This window comes from Rhinoraja longicauda, chromosome 28 (assembly GCF_053455715.1).
Source record: "Rhinoraja longicauda isolate Sanriku21f chromosome 28, sRhiLon1.1, whole genome shotgun sequence".
Classification (NCBI taxonomy): Eukaryota; Metazoa; Chordata; class Chondrichthyes; order Rajiformes; family Arhynchobatidae; genus Rhinoraja; species Rhinoraja longicauda.
The window spans coordinates 15,684,449-15,707,793 of NC_135980.1; the positions used below are offsets into that span (position 1 = coordinate 15,684,449).

General features: G+C 44.9%; 1 protein-coding gene across 2 annotated transcripts in view; it reads left to right on the forward strand.

Moving 5' to 3' along the window:
- Positions 1-23,345, forward strand: part of LOC144607071 (phospholipid phosphatase-related protein type 3-like) — a 62,307-nt gene that overhangs the window by 4,824 nt on the left and 34,138 nt on the right. For both annotated transcript variants that reach the window (XM_078423646.1, XM_078423645.1), the window contains exon 2: positions 14,193-14,320. In XM_078423646.1, coding sequence (XP_078279772.1) covers positions 14,240-14,320 — 81 coding nt within the window. In that variant the 5' untranslated portion in view covers positions 14,193-14,239. The remainder of the gene's footprint in view (positions 1-14,192; positions 14,321-23,345) is intronic.

The window sequence follows — 23,345 nt, forward strand, 5'->3', positions numbered from 1 at the left end:
TGACCATTTATCTATTCCTCACTTGATTTTGTATAAGTCTATAAGGTCTCATCAGCACTGAGCTCCAGGGTAAAGAGTCCCAGCCTATTCAGCCTCTTCTAACTCAAGTCCTGTTAACAGCCAAGATGGTGCCCAAGCCAGGAGACTCTCTGGGTACTGGTCCCGGAAGTGGATCCCCAATCGCTCATTGTAATCGCTACACTCTTTTAAACCTCTACTCCAACAGCAGCACACTGTGGATAGCTTGATTGGAATCATGTATAGTCTTTCTGCTGACTGATGAGCATGCAACAAAAAGCTTTTCACTGTATTTCAGTGCACATGACAATAAACTAAAACTAAACAAATACTCCTTATGGATTTTTTCTGAACCCTTTCCAACTTAACAACATCCTTCCTGCAGCAGAGGAAGCAGGACTGCAGACAAATCTCTCTCATCCTGTTGCTTAGTGTTAGCACACTTGCCTGTGGGTCACTTCACTGTGGATTCAACCTTCATTCTTGGGTCCTGAGCAGAGAGTGTAGATCAAAAGTGCTGCATTATTGGCTGTGATAACTTATGGATGAGCTGTGCAGTGCGACTCTGTCTGATCCCACTAGCAGGTATTTGTGACACGGCATTCTTCAGAAATATTTAATCCTCTCCCAACTTCAGGCAAAACATGTGATTTGGGCAGAGTATTTTTGGTGGGACCTTTGGGCAGCTGTGATTCTGACACTGCTTTTCAAGCCTGTTCCATTGCACTGCGGCCCTTGTGTCCTACAGTTGTTAAAAGGGGCTGCAGGAATATCATTTGAGCATTAGGAGAGCAATTTGTAAGAATATCCTTTTGTTTATCCAGACCTCAACAGTACCAAAATTGCAGTGTTTTCAAGGTTGAGGAAGTCAGGTTGCGGGACCTGTGATTCCGTGAAAATTCTCCGTACACTTCTCATTCTTGGGCATGCGTCTTAGTTCCCCATTGTCTGCAGTCTGCCATGGGTTAAACTCCAACTAGACGTAAAGGAGCGAGGACTGGTTTCTTGTCTTCTAAAATCCGGGATCAAATCTCACCGAGACAATTGATACGTTTGTGTTCTTTGCCGTACAAAATGATGTTTGGCAGTTCTGGTCTCTGGGGCATAGATCCACAGCACAGAGCTGCCACTAAACTGGCAAATGTATGCAAAATGGACTCCCGCTGGCTCGATGTGGTGCCATGTGGTGTGATTAAAGCCAAAATAGAATGGAGCGGTATTCATTTTGCACGCAAGCTGGCTCAAGACGCTGGCTGTTTGCTGAATAGCAAACTCCATGGAAGATAGCTGGTTTTATTTGATGAGAGAGCTTGCCTGCAGTGTGAACAACTACTTTCCTACACGAATCAGGTTCTTGAACCAACCTGGTCAACCATGACCCAACCTCAGCAGCAGAATACTACTGACCACGTCATGCACCACCATAGACTTGTTTTATAAATGTATTTTGCTCTCATGTCTTTAATTTATGCACAGTCCTTTTCGCGGCCTTGCAGAACTTCCCTTGTTTTTTGTATAATTTATGTTTTGGAGTATGGTTTAAGTCGATGTGCCTGTGATGCTGTGGCCAAAATCACGTTGCTTTTGGGGGAGTTTGTTGCAAAATTCCAGATACATCTCCTACAATACAGCTATCATCATACTTCAGAAAGTATTAATTGATTGCAAGTTGCTCTGGGTATACTGACAAGAGATATAAAATATGTTTCTTTTGATCTCCTTTTAAAAGAATCTCAGTCAACCCAAGTGTTCATTTGCTGCCATGTTATCCCTCTGGAGAGCTGGTTTCTCTATCAGTCTCCAAGTAGGTTTAGGTTAGGCAATATACTTGTAACACCAGATTACAGCCTAAAACAGGGCTGAAATATCATGGTTTATGAGAGGATGGAGTGAATGTACTTCTTCATAGTTCTTCAGGTGACCTTGAGGATAGAGAGGTTGCTCCTCCTAAATCCAGTCTCCATCATCCTGCTGCCTCGGATTGAGTGAATGAATGAATACTTTATTGTCATGTGTGACATTCTTTGATTGTGAGTCAGTGAGATTCTCCAGTGTGTTGTGGAGGAGAGAGTTTTGTGCAGGGACTGAAAGAAATTGCCACTTCGCTAACCTCGAAGAGTGAGGCCGTTAAGAAATGGCCACCAAAGCACATTGGCACATCCATTTGAAGCTTGCACCAAGGAAATATTCTCAAATAAAAGCCAAAACAAATGGGGGGGGAAAGCAAAAGACACTGGGATCCAAGCCAACAAAAAGAACGCAATAATACTAAACATTTCATGACTATTGGGTGTCCCTAAGCACTCTGCAGGCAATGAAGTACTTGTGGTATGGTGTCACTTCTGCACTGTAGGAAATGGGTCAATCAATATGTCCACAGCAAAGTCCCCCAAAGCGCAATAAACTATTGACTAAGGTAGATAGACACAAAATGCTGGAGTAACTCAGCGGGACAGGCAGCATCTCTGGAGAGAAGGAATGGGTGACCTTTCGGGTCGAGACCCTTCTTCAGACTGAAGTCAGGGGAGTGGGTAGTACAGAGGTCGATGCATTCTGGTGTGTGAATGAACAGAAAAGAATACAAGATTACTGGGTGACAGATATAGTTTATATAGAATGATAATGGATCCAAGTCAGTGATTGTAGTTTGAAGCCTGAGTATTTATGTAATGGGATAGGTCTGATCTTGTTACGGGTAATGAATTGAGTCTCCTAGAAATTAAAATTAATCACAAATAAACTGTTGATAGCTAAGTTGATTAGACTTATTGAAGTAATGGAGAGGACTGATAAGGATAATTCGGTTTATCAGGTTGCTATAGATTTCCAGCAGACCTTTGATAAGATGGAAGGCCATAGAATAAAAAGCTTTCAGAACATTCTGTGCCATAATAAGTAAGTTAGTTAAGGTTAGAATGATGGCTACGTTACAGGAAATAGAAATGGTGGTAAAAGGTTGCTGTTTGTACTGGATAGAGCAGAATTCCCCAGGGGTTGGTATCGGGGTTAATATTTTTTTTCAATGTAAATGAATGATGTGGCTAGAATGACCACTGAGAGAGAGTTGTGTATCGCTGGCAGGTGGCTGGGTCTGCTCGGCCTCTGCTTGCGACTGAGATCACTCCATTTGGACTCCACCCAACTGCCAATGAGTTGATACAGAAAATTGCTTTGAATTGCCAAAAGCTGCTTCACCAGCTTTGAAGATTGACAGAGTGGGCTTTTGCATTGATTGTTATCATTGTTGGTAATTGTGGGCTCTCTCCAACACTATTGGCACTGAACTCAATCCAAGTTAATGTGTGGGGAGGAGAATGATCTGAGTACTGCTGCCCATTTTATAGTCTGTGGCTCATTTTAAATCGTGTTCCCCTGTTTCCTTCCCACAGTCGCTGTGCACGCGTGGCAGGGAGGAGTTGGCGATGTGTGGTTTAATTACAATTTTGTGAACACCATCTGCAAGGATGATGTGCTGGGGATGGGATGGGCCGGTTGAAGGAAGGGAAACCAGAATGTGGAAGAATGGAGAGGGAGAGAATGAAGGTCACATTTAGGGTGAGGTTGTTGTTGGGGAAGGCAGTGGATAACTCGGGTCTGTAGGTAAAGTGACAATTAATAGAGTCCAGTTTGTTAGTTGAGAAATACTGCAAGGCCGACATGTTAATGGTCTAGTTGTGGCTCCACCATCGCTTATAAAGGAGTCCTCTGTCATTTGGTGCTCTGAAGGACCTCACATGGGTTTTTTAGCATTGGCTGGCTGCTTTATTTTGTACGTTCTCTGGCTTTCTTCATGTAAAAGGATGCGTGTTACATTCCCTCGTGCGACATCTTGAAATCTCCTTATGAGCACTATCATTTAGATCACAGGTCGGAGCAGGGGAGTTCTCTGTGCTCAGCCGAGCATCTTTTCCTGAGCTGGCTTAATGGTGCTGGTTACTTGCCTTACTGCTGCTTGTGGCATCTCGCTGTGCATGAACTGCTTGCAGCTTTCCCACAGCCTGGCACAGAACAAAGAGCGCCTCATTGGATGTAAAACACTTCAGGGTGGCTCAAAGCATGAAGGGTGCCAGGAATTGCCTGATTTCTTTTCTCCTGCTGTATGTCTTTTTTCTTCCAAAAAGGCCAGTCATCTTCTCCAAGCAGGTACCATACTGATACCACTGAGGTGTATCTGTTAGCACTGCGCTCAGGCTGAGGTCATTCGATTTGTGTTGGATTTGCTTATCCCAGTGTCCAGATCGCTCCATTTGCACCTGTACCTGCTGCTGTCTGTGAGAACTAACCACCAGCACGTGCCGGTGCTTTATTTGGGGATTCTCCACTGTCGGCTGTGGTTCTGATTATAGTACTTGCCCGAAGCTAAATTCACACCTTCCTTGAGCCACATGTATGGATCATCTCCATAGCGCAGTGCAGATAGAGTGCTGCACTGTCTGATGTGGTCATGGTCATGTGAGACTCAGCCAAAGGTTCCCTCTGTACCTTTATGTGAATGTACAAAGCCTCAAAGCTCTGTTTCATAGAAGAGTGAAGGAACTCTTCCTCGTACCTTGGCTAAGGTTTAATCCCTCAATCATGATAAATAAAGCTTTTAATCATTGAGTCATTCAGCGTGAAATGGGTGCTTCGGCCCACTATGTCCATGCTATCCATCAAGTAACCAACAATACTAAAATACAAACAGAGAATGTAGAAATGAGGAACTACAGATGCTGTTAATGCACAAAAGGATACAAAGTGCTGGAGTAACTCAGCAAGTAAGGCAGTGTCTCTGGAGAACATGGTTACATGACCTTTCGGGTCGAGACCCTTCTTCAGACTGAAACGTCACCTATCCACGTTCTCCAGAGATGCAGCCTGACCTGCTGAATTACTCCAGCACTGCATCCTTTTGTGTGGAAAAACAGAGAATGTTGGAAAAACTCAGCAGGTCAGATTGCATCTGTGGGAAGTGAAGCAAGTTAATGTTTCGGGCCAAATACCCTTTGTCAGAGCTGGGAAGGAGATGAAGGAAGCTGGTTCACTTACAGGAAAGGGGTGACCCTATCTCGGACAGGGTAAAATGGGGTGACCTTGGAGACAAGCTGCAAATAAGGATGTCTCGTCAGTGAGTAAAGGAAGGAGTTAGAGAGTGGGAACGAAGACAAAAGAATACGGAAAAAGGAATACTGGAGTTGCAAAATGCAGAGCAGGAGGAAACATTGGACTGGGAATGCCCTCCGCTCCAACAACTGCCATTCCCATTCACCAGCTCTATATCCATAACCTTCTATTCCTTGGTGATTCATGGCCCCTGTGGATACTTTGTAAATATTGTGGGAGTCTCAGTCTCCACCACTCACTTGGGTAGTGAGTAAAAAAACAGCTTTTCCAATCTTCATGATACTGCTTGTAGAAGCTTGCTGTACAGAAATTGGTTGCTACCATTCTTACTGTGGCTGAAATAAAATTGGCTTGGATTATGAGGGTACATTCATTCTGTTGAAGAAGGATGCCAGTGTGTCTTCTCACCTGCCTTCCCTTTCCAGCTCTGCCTGATACTATCTGTGGTCTTTTAGCTTTTGCAAATTATTCAGTATGAGTTTTTGGGGAATGTATTTCCTGAAATTTTGTGACTGGGGCTGTGAGAACTGGAATGTTTTGTTCATCCATGGGTCTCGTTATTTCACAAAACTGATCATTTATTGTATTCTTATTTATCATACATTTATTTGTTGTTGCTATGGCGTTACTGTGCCTGCAAAGCTGCAGGAAATAAGAATTTAATTGTTCTGGCCCCGGTACATGGGACAATTAATTCAACACTCTTGACACTTGGAAACTGATTCAGCAGGGAAGAAGCACTGGAGAGTGACAATGGGAGAACACCAGGGAAGCAGGGAGAAGAGGTTATTGCCATGCTACATGATTCCTTGTGTGCAAAGCTGATCGTGTCTCCACATTGCCTTGCCGATAACTTGGACTATGATTTTAAATTGGTCACTTGATTGCACAATTGCTGCTTCATTGTCTGCTATTCACCATCCTACCCTGCAGTGGTAATCCCGAGTAATCAACGACTGTGGGGTCAGAGCAAGGGAGGGAGGAACTTCAAGCAATATTGATTTCTCTCACTTCAAGGAACTCTTGCTTTCATTCGTTCTCCATCCCTCCCCTATCCTAGTTTTCCGACTAGTTTCACTGTCCTCGTGGTTAAACTTTACTGATTGTATGCCTCGTTGCCATCTTCCCTTCAGCTAACGATGATTTTCATTGGGCTTTGTCCCATTTGATCTCTCGTTTCCACACCTTACCCTTCCATATCTCTGTCTCCCTCTCCCCTGACTCAGTCTGACGAAGGGTCACGACAAGAAACGTCACCCATTCCTTTCCTCCAGAGATGTCGCCTGTCCCGCTGAGTTACTCCAGCATTTTGCGTCTATCTTCGGTGGGAGTGGACGTCCACTGGTCGGCATTGGCTACTCATTAGAACTGAGCTGGGGGTGAGAGTGGGTCCAGAATGGACAGGAATGGGTAGTCGGAGTTACTTGCCATTAACCTCTGGGAACACGTGGATGGTTTGATTAGTTATAAATAGAAAGAATTTTCAGTGCAGTGAAAGCAAGATACTATAAACGTACACCAGAATCGATTGCCACTGCCTTACTCTGCAACACCCAACCTCAGCCTGTGTATGTGCTTGGTTAATATTACACACAGCAACTTTGAATCACTGTAATCTCTGGAGGCTGACTGAGTTATTTCTGCCTTGCTGTTGCATGCCGTGTTATGCTGCATGTAAAAACTTTCTCTTGTGCACTTGATGTGCATGGAGTAATGAGGCAGAAACCAGGGCGCAAAACATTCCTTCATTAGCTCAGCTCTCCGGAGAAGCCAATTAGCTCAATGCTGTTGAGATGTTATTTTTCTGCTGAGTCGCTGCTACAGTTGGAAAAGCCTTCAGGCCATGGCTGCCGAAGGTTTGTGACCAAATGATGCTAGCTGTTACAAGTCAAGTCAAGTCAAGTCAATTTTATTTGTATAGCACATTTAAAAACAACCACGTTGACCAAAGTGCTGTACATCTGAGCACTTGGTACAAGTCGAGCAGTCTTGCTGGCTGACCTGCTTCCACTATCTGTGCGTGAAGGTTTGCCACCTATACTGAGAGGGGGTAGTAAGAACTTGTTTCCACAGACAGAGGAGGTAGGTGAGGCTTGGGACTATCCCAACATTTAAGAAACAGTTGGACAGGTACTTGGATAGGACAGGTTTGGAGGGATATGGACCAAACGCAGGCAGGTGGGACGAGTGTATCTGGGACAAGTGGCCGGTGTGGGCACGTTGGGCCGAAGGGCCTGTTTCCACACTGTATCACTCTTTGACTCTGTGCCCCGGTGATGCCTGTTTGCTGGTTGTGTGGTGGTGGCAATGTTCACGAGGACGGTGTAGAGCAGCCTGCGCCAGGAGAGGGCACAAGCACTTCAATGCCTCGCCCCTTCACCTGTCCATTTACAGCGTTGCCTTCAGCTCCCTGGGCCCTGATGTGTGGTGAAGCCTCCCAAAATCCCAGCTTCTCTAACTCTGCTCCTTTTTAAAATCCTCCTCAAGACGCACTTTAACAGAGCTTTGGGAAGTTGACCCAACTCTTGTATCTTACAGTCCAATTTTGTCTGATACGGACTCTTGCTACAAGGATCTGAGGGAGTTATTGAAAGTGAATTTCGACAGCAGAAACAGCTTGCAGATGTTGCTCTAAAGCATGTTTTGTGCCTTCAACCAAGGAAACATCTCCATCTCGTTTGGCAATGTTGACCACAGAAACATATTGGCCAACATATTGGGATTTTCTCAGTGGTATGTGGGATCTTTTATATTCACCTTGGAGGCAGGAGAAGCTCTTGCTTTTGTGATTAACAATACTTGTTAGAATATACCACTTCCTCTGTACTTCATGAAAGCCTGAGTAACTGGAGTGGGATACAAACCCAGAGTCACCTGATTTAGAGATTCCACTGCTGCTTGGGACAGAGTTGCATCTAAAACAACATTCCTGGCGGAAGCCCAGACATTTTTTGCAGTGCCCCTTTTTAATTCACCCTGCACCAAGGCTATGGCACAAAGCAAGCCCAAACATCTGATTCTGGCATTGTGAGTCTTCAGTAGATTGGCATACAGTGGCATGATTGAAGCCACTACCAATTGGAGCTAATATACGAGAGCAAATTTTCTAGAGCTTTCCTTTGCCGAAAGACTCGGGGAAATAATGCTTGAGTGGTAAACTCTCTGTGCCTGTTGATTGAAATGGTAAATAGCAAGGTCCTGTGGGAAAGCAGATGTTAAGGCTGAATTCTCTTGGGGGGCACTGAGAAGGCCCTGGAACATCTTCATTTGGCTGTTGACAGGAATATTGTTAGATTCCAGCATTCTGACGGCAATGTGAACAGGATGAGCAAATATTATTGAGGAAATAAATAATATATTTCATGGAAATAAGGTACAAATTCAATCTTGGCTATATTTAGAGGATTCTGAAATCCAGCCGAAACGTCATGCTGGCAACTTATTGTTCCATTTTTTGACATGTTTGGTTCTCTTTGTGCAAATCACTTGCTGCAGTGCTGGTAGAAAGAGGAGTGTTGGACAGGGAGAGTTTCTTGTTTGAAAGCTTTGGAGTCCAAGTATTGCTACAAAGTTCGGTATTTGTTCCAGACACAGACTGGCTATTGCCTATGCTGGTCCTTCTTGGGTTATGGCAGGATTGCCTTCCTGGGAACTGTTTGCTCAGTTTTAGTTTAGTGATGCAGTGTGGAAACAGGCCCTTCGGCCCACCGGGTCCGCGCCGTCCTGCGATCACCCCTTAAACTAACACTATCCTACGCACTTGGGACAATTTACAATCTTTACCGAAGCCAATTAACCTATAAACCTGTACGTCTTTGGAGTGTGGGAGGAAACTGGAGCACCCGAACAAAATCCACGCGGTCATATCATATCATATCATATATCATATATATACAGCCGGAAACAGGCCTTTTCGGCCCTCCAAGTCCGTGCCGCCCAGCGATCCCCGTACATTAACACTATCCTACACCCACTAGGGACAATTTTTACATTTACCCAGCCAATTAACCTACATACCTGTACGTCTTTGACGTGTGGGAGGAAACCGAAGATCTCGGAGAAAACCCACGCAGGTCACGGGGAGAACGTACAAATCCACACTGACAGCACCCGTAGTAAGATTCGAGCCTGAGTCTCTGGCGCTGTAAGGCGGCAACTCTACCATTGTGCTGCCCCAAACCCGTAAGTTGGAAATACGGCCGTGAACCGAGTTCCCGCAGGGCAGAAGAAGCCTGCGGCTCTGATGCAGCCGGTAAATTTATCCCAACGTTTTTCCAGATGCTTGTGTGTATGTGTGGGCTGTGCATACAACCCGAGATGCCCTGTAGTGAAGAATCATCCATGTTGTCGTAGAAATGGAGTCACGAAAATCATCAGTATGGGTGTATCCGTCACCTTGTCCATAGCAAAATGGCCCTTGTGATCTCATTGGCACCCATACAATGACCTGGCTTGGCCATGTAGACACTGGAATAATGTTTCTCGTGGCTTGGGCACTTGTAACCAGGAATCACAGTCAAAAAAAGGGTTGTGTGGAAAATAACTTTCTTCCCTTTTGGGGATCGGGAGAGGGTAGTGATTCTTTGGAATTCTTCAGATGTTCAAGACAACAACAAATCTTCAATGCTCAACACAAGATATCGATTACTTTTAGATATCAAGGGACATGGAGTTAGTGTAGGAAGGAATTGCAGATTGCTGGTTTAAACCAAAGATAGACACAAAAAGCTGGAGTAACTCAGCGGGTCAGACAACATCTCTGGAGAAAAGGAATAGGGGACATTTCGGGTTGAGATCTTTCTTCAGACTGAGAGTCAGGGAACTAGTTCAGGAAAGTGATGCTAATGAAGAAGGGTCTCGACCTGAAACGTCACCCATTCCTTCTCTCCAAGATGTTGCCTGACTTGCTGAGTTACTCCAGCATTTTGTGATACCTTCTAAAGGAAAAAAGATCAGTTCTAATCTTACTGAATGGTGGGCAGGCACGAATGATGAATGGCCTCCTACTTCTATTATCTATGTTCTTGTGCAACTGGATGAGAATTTTACTTGAGAATGAAAGAGAAATATTTCAAGGAGCAACTTCAAGACAATAGATTTGACGTGTGGACATTGCAGGTGTTGAGATCAAGGGAGCTGAAGGCACGGTTATCAATTGTGGGGCAAGAGATGGGAGGTGGGCAAGAGGCCAGCGTGGCACTAACATGGAGTTTACAGGAGTGTGTTGGTTGAAGCAGAAGAGACAGACGGAATCGGATGCTCATGGTACCCCTCGACCATGTCCATGGTGATGCCTATCCACGCTACTTGCCTGTGTTCCACTACACCTTTCCTCTCCGTACCTGCCCAAACATCCAGTTTCCTCCCACATTCCAAAGACGCAGTTTTGTAGCTTAGTTGGTCTCTGTAAATAGCCCCTATTGTGTAGTATAGAACTAGTGTATGAGTGATGGCTGGTCAGCACGGACTCTGTGGGCTGAAGGGCCTATTTCAACGCTGTATCTCTAAAAAAGACATACCTACTGCAGTGCGGTGTCCAGAACGGTACACAATACTCCAAATACAGAGGGCAATGAAAGAAATCTTCGGCCTGATATCCGTGAGGCGGAGGGGCAGGGCTTGGTCTGAAAACAGGGGGGTTAATTGCTGAGTGGATGGTGTGATGGATTAGCTGAACTGGGTTTGACTCTGTTGGTCAGTTTGCAAAGATGGGTGGGTTCCTGAAAAATTAATGACCTGTGAATCTTCAGGCAATTCCACCTGACTGCTGGTCACCTTTCCTAGGTCCAGCCTTTCGTTACAAGACTTGTCTCTGAAACAAAATTTAACTTCTCAAGCTGCCACGGAGGAACTAATTTCCCATCCCATTCGAGCCCCACACCTCCACAAAAGTCTAGATCTGTCTTACTGAAGTATATGTCACACTCTTCTGGAAAATAAACACAAAGTGCTAAAGTAACTCAGTAGGTCACGCAACATCTCTGGAGGACATGGATAGGTGGCGTTTCGGGCCGGGACCCTTCTTCAAAAACGTGCACACTCTTATGTTACAATGGTGAGTCAATGCCTGTCAGAATCAGCTTGGACTTGAATCTCATCAGATCCCGGTCCTAGATCAGTTGGGTAATGCTACCAATTTGAGAATGGGCCTTGGAGATGGGAGTAGTGCCTTTCATCTTGTAAGGCTCGCTTGGGCTGTTAACATCATCGTGAATTTCAATGACTTTTTATATTACTAAAATTGGATTCTGACCAGAAACGATAAATTGGAATATTGGTCTGATGTAGTGCTTCCTTTGCAAAAAATATGCAGCTTCATTAATTAAAGGAGCAACCAACCCTGGAGCAGAACAAATACAGTGCCTGATGCGATCAGCAGGCAGATCAGTTTTAATAAAAGCGGCAGTGCTTTCAAGAGTTGGTTTTCATCCCACTGATCCAGTGCCGGCAGTCACGATGTACATCTGACATCTCCTCAGATAAAAGATTGCTTCCCCTGTTGAAAAAAAGCAAATTCAAATGAGGGGTGCAGAGTGCAGGGCTGTTGACTTCACGTGAAGTGTCGGAGTTGCGAGTGGAGGACATTAAAGCAGGAACGGGCAGTGCAGATTAACCAACATGGTAATGAAACAGACTGGCTCGCTGTTGAATTATTAATGTAGGCAGGGGAAATTGCAGTTGGATGCCTATCTGCTCATTCTGTCTCAGCCTTGGTTTGGCTGCAGCATCATTGCTTCCGAGCTAGAAGCTTGATGTTCATTCGTGTCCCTTTGGATGAGACAGAAAACTGGAGTCTTCTCAAATGGTGGGGATGTGTAATGTGGCCTGTTCCGAGAAAGTGCTGGTCTCCAGTCCGTGTCATTGTATTTAGAGTCATAGAGTCGTACACCTTGGAAACAGGACTTTCAGCCCAACTTGCCCATGCTGACCGACATGCCCCATCTACACTAGTCCCACCTCACATAGACACAAAATGCTGGAGTAAGTCGGCCAGTCAGGTAGCATCTCTGAAGAAAGGGAAGAGGTGACATTTCTGGTCGAGACCCTTCTTCACATTGATCCCACCTACCTGCATTTGGCCAATATCCCTCTAAACCTATCCTATCTGTGAACCTGTCTTAAACAATTTGATAGTACCTGCCTTAACTACCCCCTCTGGCAGCTTGTCCCACATACCTACCATCCTGCGTGTAAACAAAGTTGCCCCTCAGGTTCTTATTTAATCTTTCCCCCTCACATTAAACCTATGTCCTCTGGTTCCTGATTCCCCTACTCTTGGTAAAAGACTCTGTGCATTTACCATATCTATTCCTATTTCAAGGTAAATTGTTACACTTGGAAAAGTAGTTCAGTAGTGTATTCTTTAAGATGCCTTGAAGTTAATAAAAATGTTATATGAAAGCAAATCTGTGGCTGTGCACTAAGGGGTTTCTCTGTAACCTGCTGAGCTCATGTATGTGCCTCTTGCAATCTTCAGCCCAGCCATAAACCTATTGACTCTGTGCCAAAAATTGCATTGTCTTATTTGCCCAACAGTGAAGGGTCTCGACCCAAAACGTCACCTATTCCTTTTCTCCAGAGATGCTGTCTGACCCGTTGAGTTTCTCCAGCTTTTTGTCCTTGACTCCTGGTTCAGCAATTTCGTTAGAAATTCCAGCCTTTGATTCTTTCCATGGCTTCTCCTCTCTTTGGCTCTAACCTCCCTCTGAGATTCTGGCAGTATCTGCCCCATTTCCCTTGTCTCGCCAACCTTTGTCGCACTTCAGCTGAAAAGACGCCAGGCTCAGGAATTCCCTTCCCAAACCTGAACCATTAGCTTGAGTGGCTTTGTGTCAAATTTTGTTTATCTGTGAATTACCTTGGGTCATTTTACCGGGATTGGTGGGCTTGCTGCAGGAGAGACTGAATGGGCTGGGACTTTTTCTTTGGAGCATAGGAGACAGAGGAGTGACTTTATTGAAGTAAACAATATCATGAGGAGCGCAGACAAAGTGACACCTCACCGACTTTTTCCTAGGGGAGAGGATTCTAATACTAGAGGGCGTAGGCCTCGGGTGAGAGGGGATAGGATTGAGAGAGACCTCAGTGTCAACCTTTTCACTGAGAGGGTAGTCTGTGTCTGGAATAAGCTGCAAGAGGAAGTTATGGAAGTGGATACAATTAGGATTTTCAAAAAATATTTGGTCAGATATGTGGGTAAGAAGGTTTTCAAGGTCAAATGCAGAAAAATGAGACTCACCCTGAAAACCAACTAGGCTGTCATGGACCAGTTGGGCCAAAGGGCCTCTTTCCATGCTGTATATCTCTACGACTAACTCTTCTATGCTGAAGGTGTTATACAAATGCAAGTTATTGTAATGTTCCGAAACCCTATGTCGGAGTTAGTGGTTTGCTTCTCCAAGTCAAGTTTATTTGTCACATACACGATGTGCAGTGAAATGAAAGATCCACTGAGACGGCTGATGATTTTATTATCCTCTTGGCTTCTCTTCTTGGTGAAGCAAGTTTTGTAGTTACTTCCTGCCTTTGATTACCTCTGCGGCAGGAGTCACCAATGGTGCAAATGATTAGCACAGTTACAACAGTGTCCACACAAAATGCTGGAAGTAGTCGGCAGCAGAGGCAGCGTCTGTGAAGAGAGAACAAAAAAACAAAGTGCTGGAGGAACTCGGGGTCTGAAGAAGTGGCCCGACTCAATGTCGTCTGCCCATTCCTTCCGTTGATGCTTCCTGACCCGCTGAGTTCATCTAGCACTTTTCAGATGCTGGAATCTTGAGCAAAAAAACAGTCTCTTGTGTGTTACTGGAGAAAGAAACGGTTAATGTTCCATCAGCGCTGTGCTAATGAAGGTTACTGATCTGAAACGTTAGACCAGTTTCCTTCTCCGCTGATGCTGATGCTGATGCTGCTTCACATATTTTCCGCTTTTGTCACAGACTTCCAGCAAAGACGGTGTTTGCTTTTCAGTAACATTATCCAGAATGCCCAGCACTCTCCAGAGAGGAGTAGCTGCATTATCAATGGTGAAATGTTGGAATGGTATTAAAGCAACTCCTTTTCTCTTCCTGCAGTGGGAATGTGATTCCCTGCTCCCGTGGGAGTGACCGTAATCATCAGAATGATCTCTATGAAGGAAAGGCCGAAGAGGAAACTCTCCAAGGACAGCATGACTTTGCTTCCCTGTTTCTACTTTGTCGAGGTGAGTCCAGGCTGCATAGTGCGCCCCAGGGCCGGGAACAGGGACCTGAGAAGATGGTGCAAGTATAATACCCTTCTCTAGTTTACACTTGGCCGTCACAGAGGCTGGCTAGTGTTTCACACATCAGCTGCCCAGCTTGCCAAACTTGCTGCTCACAAATCACGCTCTCATTCTCGACACCTAGTCTGCTTAATATGCAGCAGGCACTCTAAGAAAGAGATGGCTTGATACTGTGCCATTCGCAAGCGCAGGACTTTAAATGTTTTATGTGCAGCAAAGTCAAGTCAAGTCAAGTCAATTTTATTTGTATAGCACATTTAAAAACAACCCACGTTGACCAAAGTGCTGCACCCCAGGGCCATACGAGAACTGAACACTACCTGTGCACTAGGCAACACCGTTAAAAAATCTTGTACTTAATTTAATTGTATTTATGTATTTATTTGTTTTTGCATTTATTGCACATATGTTTGTACGCACCGTCAGGATTGGCTGTTTTTTAATTTCGTTGTACTCGTTGCAATGACAATAAATGAATATTATTATTATTATTATCTGATTAGGAAAAAAAAAGAAACAACATACAGTGGCAGGGTCACCACTCTTGTAATGTGGAGAACAGCCGACGCTGTTTGTTTGTTGCACAGCATAGTTGCACACATTGCAATCATTAGATGATTTGTTTTTTCAACATTGGTTGAGATGTATGAGTTGTTTAGTGTTCGAGGGCCACGTTGTTCTTTGAAACAGTGCAATGGCATCTTCTGTGCACACCTGGTTTGGTTTAGTTTAGAGATATAGTGCGGAAACAGGCCCTTCGGTCCATCAAGTCCGTGCCGATCAGCAATCCCCGTACACTGACACTATCTAATACATTAGGGATCATTTACAATTTTTACAGAAGCCAATTAACCTGTGCGCCTTTGGAGTATGGGAGGAAACTTGGGCACCCAGGGAAAACCCATGCGGTCATGGGGAGAACGTGCAAACGTCCGTACATACAGCACCCGTCAACATCGAACCTGGGTCTTTGGCGCTGTAAAGCAGCAACTCTACCGCTGCACCACCATGCTGCCCTGGTGGAGAGGGCCATGGTTTAATGTGTCATCTGAAAGGTGGCAACTCCAACAGTGATGCTTCCTCTCAGTGCAGGTGGAGCTAAAGTTTCAGGAAAGGGACCTGAACCCATGGGTTCCAAGCACAGAGGGGAGAACATAAACTACTGAACTACTCGATTTATTCACAAAATGCTGGAGTAACTCAGCAGGTCAGGCAGCATCTCGGGAGAGAAGGAATGGGTGACGTTTCGGGTCGAGACCCTTCTTCAGACTGATGTCGGGGGTGGGACAAAGGAAGGATATAGGTGGAGACAGGAAGATAGAGGGAGATCTGGGAAGGAGGAGGGGAAGGGAGGGACAGAGGAGCTATCTGAAGTTGGAGAAGTCAACGTTCATACCACCGGGCCGCAAACTGCCCAGGCGAAATATGAGGTGCTGCTCCTCCAATTTCCGGCGGGCCTCACTATGGCACTGGAGGAGGCCCATGACAGAGAGGTCAGACTGGGAATGGGAGGGGGAGTTGAAGTGCTGGGCCACCGGGAGATCAGTGGCGTTAATGCGGACCGAGCGCAGGTGTTCAGCGAAGCGATCGCCGAGCCTGCGCTTGGTTTCGCCGATATAGATGAGTTGACATCTAGAGCAGCGGATGCAATAGATGAGGTCCTAATAAAGCAAAAAAAACAAGTACCAGAAAAACTCAGCAGGCCAGGCAGCATATGTTGAGGGAAAAGGACAGATAGACCTTTCGGGTTGGGACCCTTCATAACCCTCAAGTTGGCAAGCTGCCTGGTCCTATTTGGCACCAGTTGTACTTCACAGTTTGGTACTGAAGAGATTATTGCAAGGCTGAAATGTTTAATTTGAGTCAAGATTGACAGGACTATTAGCACAATTACACACCAAATATACAATAATCAATAATATAATGAATTATCTGTAGTACTAGGTAACCAGACCATAATAGTACAAAGCAAAGACCATCATGCAACGTAACCAAAGTCCATGATACACTGTTGCTGAGAGAGAGTTATGGTTTGGTTTCTGCAGTGTGGTTCAGAGCCTGATGGTTGATGGGAAGAAGCTTTTTTTGAACATGGAAGGCATGTTTCTCGGTCTCCTGTGCCCTTTCTGATGTTAGCAATGAGCAGCTCAAAATGTGGGTCTTCGATGATATTAGCTGCCATTTTGAGGCACGTTTCATATGGCGGGGAGGACAATACCCATATGTAGAATGGAACTGCAGATGCTGGTTTAAACCGAACATAGACACAAAATGCTGAAGTGTGCGGGACAGGCAGCATCTCTGGAGAGAAGTAATGGGTGACGTTTCGGGTCGAGACCCTTCAGACTGATGTCAGGGGAGAGGGAGATACATAACTAAGGAAGTGTAAGGTGTGAAAGCAGGGCAAAGGGAATGGTTATCAAGGAAAATGTAAAATAGATCATTGTTAGCTGGGCGAAGGTAACAACAAAGCCAACAGAGATAAAATGTAGTCGGATAGAGATAAGACTGGTCGGAGATCTGGGAACGGGGTGGGCTCTCCATAACGAAACGCCACCCATTCCTTCTCTCCAGAGATGCTGCCTGTCTTGCTGAGTTACTCCAGCATTTTGTGTCTATCTTCAGCCAAGACCTTGTACTTGGTGTTCTGAGTGGGGTGTTTGAATCCTCAGCCTTCAGGCTCAGAGGCTAGAGTGCAGCCAGTGGCTGACAATCCACAGGCAGAGGGGGAATGATAAGGGCCATTAGTGCCATTTGATGAATGATGGATTAGTTAGCCCTGGGCATAGATGTTTGAAAACTACTACTTGAGCGCAAATGAGGACGGCTCACTGGCAGTGAATGATGACAGTAATAAACCACTCGTTCACTCGGCAAAAGAGGCAGATGTGTCAATCTGGGACTGTGCACGGGGTCACACACATTAATGGAATTGGGGATGAGCAGGTGGCTCAGCCAACAGCCACTGAGTCCACAGCCCGTTGTGGGATTAAAGGTCAGATTCACTTCCTTATAGGCTGTTAGACGATAAAGGGCAGGGGGAGTAATGGCCACAGCTTCTGTCGGGAGAGAGAGAGAGAGAGAGAGAGAGAGAGAAGGCACGCCCAGCTCCAGCATGGAACCATATTACTGAGCTTCATCTGAGATTGCAGAGACTTGATCTCTTGTCTCTGGTTCAGGAACCATTCACATTCGCAGTATGAGAGTTGTGGGCCATCGGGATATTTTCACAGGTGAGTGTTCACAGTGGAGATTGCACAAGGGTAGTGGAAGTTATCAAATGATAGAATCGGGCAGAGAAAAGGACATATTCAACACACCTTATCCATGCCAACCATGACGCCCATCTATGTTAATCCCATTTGCCTGCATGAGGCCTGTTCCCTCCATGCATTGCCTATTTAATCCAGTCTATAGACCGTTTCTCCAGTACATTTTGCACCCTCTGCTGCAGTTTGTGTGTTCCAGTGAATCTGCACTGGTTCCTCTGCGAGTCATCTTTGCACAACAATCTCCCCAAAACAACAGTGTGGTAATGATCAAACCTCCTATTTGTGTAATGCTATTTAGGGGGAAATATTAGCCTGGACTCTTCTGATGTAGGAAGGAACTGCAGATGCTGGTTTACACCGATGATCGACACAAAATGCTGGAGTGACTCTGTAGAGAAGGAATGGGTGATGTTTCGGGTCCGAAGAAGGGTCTAGACCCAAAACGTCACCCATTCCTTCTCTACAGAGATGCTGCCTGAGTTACTCCAGCATTTTGTGTCTATATCCTCAGATAACCACACTTTCTGTTTCAAGCTGGTATCATCAGACAGTTCGCAGCCGCCTGACAGAGCAGCCAATTTAACATCTTGCCCACAAGGTTGCACTGCAAAAGTCATTTGCCAACCATGATTCCCAACTATGTTAATCCCATTTGCTTGCATGAGGCCTGTTCCCTCCATGCATTGCCTATTTAAATCCAGTTTATAGACCTTTTCTCCAACACATTTTGTACCCTCTGCTGCAGTTTGTGTGTTCTGGTGAATCTGCATTGCTTCCTTTTCAAGACTGAGAACCAAATTCTGAACATTGTGTCTTTCTCTTTGCTCTACCTATTGTATTTGAGTTTGGGTTGATTATATTTATGCACAGTATCATCTGATATGAACGGATAGCATGCAAAACAAAGTTATTCATTGTAGCTCGGTACATGTTACTGTAATAAGCCTAAACCTAACTATTTTCAAAATTGAAACCACAACCTTAACCTTGATCAGGGGGGAATCAAATTGGTCTTTGGTGATGATTTCCAGCACATTTTATACCCTGTGTAGGAAGGAAATGCAGATGCTGGTTTAAACCAAAGATAATAATGCATTTTTTAAATTTTGATGGACACAAAAAGCTGGAGCAAAAAAATTGGTCCATTAGAGAGTCAGAGTGGACAGCTATGTGCTGAGCCGGAAGAAATGGGGGAGATATTAAACTATTTATTTTCTTCGGTATTCACCGAGGAGAAGGATATTGAATTATGTGAGGTAAGCGAAACAAGTAGAGTAGTGATGGAAATTATGAGGATCAAAGAAGAGGAGGTACGGACACTTTTGAAAAATATAAAAGTGGATAAGTCTCCAGGTCCTGATAGGATATTCCCTAGGACATTGAGGGAAGTTAGTGCAGAAATAGCAGGGGCTATGACGGAAATATTTCAAACGTCATTAGAAACGGGGATGGTGCCGGAAGATTGGCGCATTGCGCATGTTGTGCCTTTGTTTAAAAAAGGTTCTAAAAGTAAACCTAGCAATTATAGACCTGTTAGTTTGACGTCTGGTGGGAAAATTAATGGAAAAGATACTTAGGGACAATATATATAATCACATGGATAAACAAGGCCTGATTAGAAACAGTCAACATGGATTTGTGCCTGGAACGTCATGTTTGACTAATCTTCTTGAAGTTTTTGAAGAGGTTACCAGGGAAATTGATAAGGGCAAGGCTGTGGATGTTGTCTATATGGACTTCAGTAAGGCATTTGACAAGGTTCCACATGGAAGGTTGATTAAGAAGGTTAACTCGTTGGGTATTAATAGTGAGGTTGTAAGATGGATTCAACAATGGCTGAATGGGAGATACCAGAGGGTAATGGTTGACAACTGTATGTCAGGTTGGAGGCCAGTATCTAGTGGAGTACCCCAAGGATCTGTGTTGGGTCCACTGTTGTTTGTCATTTACATTAATGATCTGGATGATGGTGTGGCAAATTGGATTAGTAAGTATGCAGATGATACTAAGATAGGTGGTGTAGTTAATAATGAAGTAGATTTTCAAAGTCTACAGAGAGACTTGGGCCTTTTGGAAGGGTGGGCTGAAAGATGGCAGATGGAGTTTAATGCTGATAAGTGTGAGGTGCTGCATTTTGGTAGGACAAATCAAAATAGGACGTACAGGATAAATGGTAGGGAATTGAGGAATGCAGTGGAATAGAGGGATCTGGGAATAACTGTGCATTGTTCCCTGAAGGTGGAATCTCATGTGGATAGGGTGGTGAAGAAGGCGTTTGGTATGCTTGCCTTTATAAATCAGAGCATCGAGTATAGAAGTTGGGATGTAATGTTGAAATTGTACAGGGCGTTGGTGAGGCGAATCTGGAGTATGGTGTGTAGTTCTGGTCGCCAAATTATAGGAAGGATGTCGACAAAATGGAGAGGGTACAGAGGAGATTTACTAGAATGTTGCCTGGGTTTCAGCACTTAAGCTACAGAGAGAGGTTGAACAGGTTGGGTCTTTATTCTTTGGAGCGTAGAAGGTTGAGGGGGGACTTGATAAAGGTTTTTAAAATTTTAAGAGGGACGGACAGAGTTGACGTGGGTAGGCTTTTCCCTTTGAGAGTGGTGAAGATTCCAACAAGGGGACATAACTTCAGAATTAAGGGACAAAAGTTTAGGGGTAACATGAAGGGTAACTTCTTTACTCAGAGGGTGGTGACTGTGGAATGAGCTTCCGGTGGAAGTGGTGGAGGCAGGCTCGATTTTATTATTTAAGAGTAAATTGGATAGGTATATGGATGGGAGGGGATAGGAGGGTTATGGTCTGAGAGCAGGTAGATGAGACTAGGTCAGAGAAAGTGGTCGGCGTGGACTGGTAGGGCCGAACGGGCCTGTTTCCGTGCTGTAATTGTTATATGGTTATATGGTTATAACTCAGCGGGGCAGGCAGCATCTCTGGAGAGAAGGAATGGGTGACGTTTCGGGTCAAGACCCTTCTGAAGAGGCCGTGGAATTCTCTGCTACAGAAGGCAGTGGAGGCCAATTCACTGGATGTTTTCAAGAGAGAGTTAGACTTTGCTCTTAAGGCTAAAGGAATCAAGGAATATAGGGAAAAAGGGTTAATGATTTTAGATGATCAACCATAATCATATTGAATGGCGATGCTGGCTCGAAGGGACGAATGGCCTATTCCTGCATCTATTTTTCTATGTTTCTAAGTCTGAAGAAGGGTCTTGACCCGAAACATCTGCCATTTCTTCTCTCCAGAGATGCTGCCTGTTCCACTGAAGTACTCCAGCTTTTTGTGTCTATCTTACATTTTGTACCCTGTTGAAAATGGATGTAATATAACTGCCCATGTAACTTGCAGCACAGTGGCGCAGTGGTAGAGTTGCTGCCTCTGACCCAGGTTCGATCCTGACTACGGGTGCTGTCTGTATATTCGGGTGGAGTTTGTATGTTCTCCCCGTGACCTGCGTGGGTTTTCTCCGAGATCTTCGGTTTCCTCCCACACTTCAAGAACGTACAAGTTTGCCGGTTAATTGGCTTGGTATAAATGTAAATTGCCCCTAGACTGTAGATAGTGTTAATGTGGGGGAATCGTTGGTCGGTGGGCCGAAGTGCCTGTTTCCGCGCTGGATCTTTAAACTAAACTTTAAAAAATGTACCTGGTCTTCATTCTACAACAAAGATCCCACTGCTGTGTTTGTGTGTCTGTGGCATGGAGGCTATTTGCCATTCAGTTTGAAATCCTCAATTTACTCTGCCGCTGTTACATTGCGTGCGCACAGTGTTGTGTTGGACCTGCCAGCTTCCAACACGATGGGGAGCCAATACTCTGCTTCTGTGCCGCTGGTCGAAGGGAAACATTGGACAGGATATGTAAGAAGAGGTTACGGGGCATTGTACGTGTGCTCCGAGAGTTGCTGGACTATCTGTGGCCTTTGGCGACGATCATCTCGGTTCCCCACCTGCCGTTATACGTTTAGAAAGAGACACGTCGTGCATTCTTTTCAGAATCGTGTTCATAACCCAATAAAACTACTGATGTGACGAAATTGTCCCATTAACTCATGCCATTATTCTGTAATTAATTGAAAATAGTCCCGTTGTAACCAGACATTGATTGTTCCTAACAGTTTATCGCATTAACCCTTTTTATGCTGTGGGGAAATTTCATTCCCTTGTTTTAAAAAAGCCCTAAAACTCTAAATGACTGTGGTTTCCATCATCTTCCCCAACTGCATCCACACAGCACAGATCTACAAAGTGCACTGCGATTACTCTCCCATTCAGAGACATACTCCCTCCCTCGTCCTCCCCACAGTGTAACCAGCTTCTTTTGTCTCCTTCCCAGATCTGACAAAGGGCCTTTGACCTGAAACATTGACTCTATTTCTCTTTCCACAGATGCAACCTGACCTGCTGGGTATTCCAGCATTTTATTGGGTATTTTTAAAATTTTGGGTTTCCAGCATCTGCAGTTGTTTTTTTTAAATTTTACCCTCACCCTGTCCAGTCTGCCAGCACCTCACAAAGCTGAGAACACCAAGGACACAGGCAGCATGTTCATGGGGACACCACCAGCTGCAGGTTCCCCTCAGAGTCGCACGGCGTCCGAACTCGGAAACATTATCATAGGGCGGCACGGTGGCGCAGCGGTAGAGTTGCTGCCTTACAGCGAATGCAGCGCCAGAGACTCAGGTTCGATCCTGACTACGGGTGCCGTCTGTACGGAGTTTGTACGTTCTCCCCGTGACCTGCATGGGCTTTCTCCGAGATCTTCGGTTTACTCCCACACTCCAAAGATGTACCGGTATGTAGGTAAATTGGCTGGGCAAATGTAAAAATTGTCCCTAGTGGGTGTAGGATAGTGTTAGTGTGCGGGGATCGCTGGACGGCGTGGGCCGAGGGGCCTGTTTCTGCGCTGTATCTCTAAATCTAAATCTAAATCATGGAGTTTCATCCTGGGACTCCCTCCCCAGCAATACTGTGGGGCCACCTTCACCAGAACAAGATCAGAGGCTCAAGAAGGTGCCTCACCACCATCTCCCCAAGGGAAATTATAATCAGGCAATGAACCCTGGCCCTGTCAGAGATCCCCTGATGATGAAAAATGAATAAATAAAAAGGCATTTCTAAAATTATATTTTAGAAAATCCTCTGCATTTAGTGAAATTCTTCGATATTTACTTGTATCAAGATTTGGAGTGTCTTGATATAATTTCTACTATAAAGATGCAGTATCAAATTATCAAATTCTTGATGAAGTGCTAAGTGTTTGTTTATTTTTAGTCAAATAGAACAGCACGCTGATACTGTTTAATGAAGGACCGAGGATAAATGCCAGGCATTTCAAAGTAGATGAGATTAATGCTGCTATCCTGCAGGCATTGTTTGGACCTGTAACTCTGCTGTCTGGGCTGAGGACAATGACTGACAGGGATCATCAGATCCCCTGAAGGGATCTTTGAGGGGTTCACTGGATGATTGAAGTTACAGATGCAAAGTAAAGGCTACCCGCAGCATCATCTGGGACCAGTTATTAGATCAGTCTGAAATGGACACAAAATGCTGGAGTAACTCAGCAGGACAGGTAGCATCTCTGGAGAGAAGGAATGGGTGATGTTGCCCACTGAGTTTCTCCAGCATTTTGTGTCTACCTTTGATTTAAACCAGCATCTGCAGTTCTTTCCTACACATTAGATC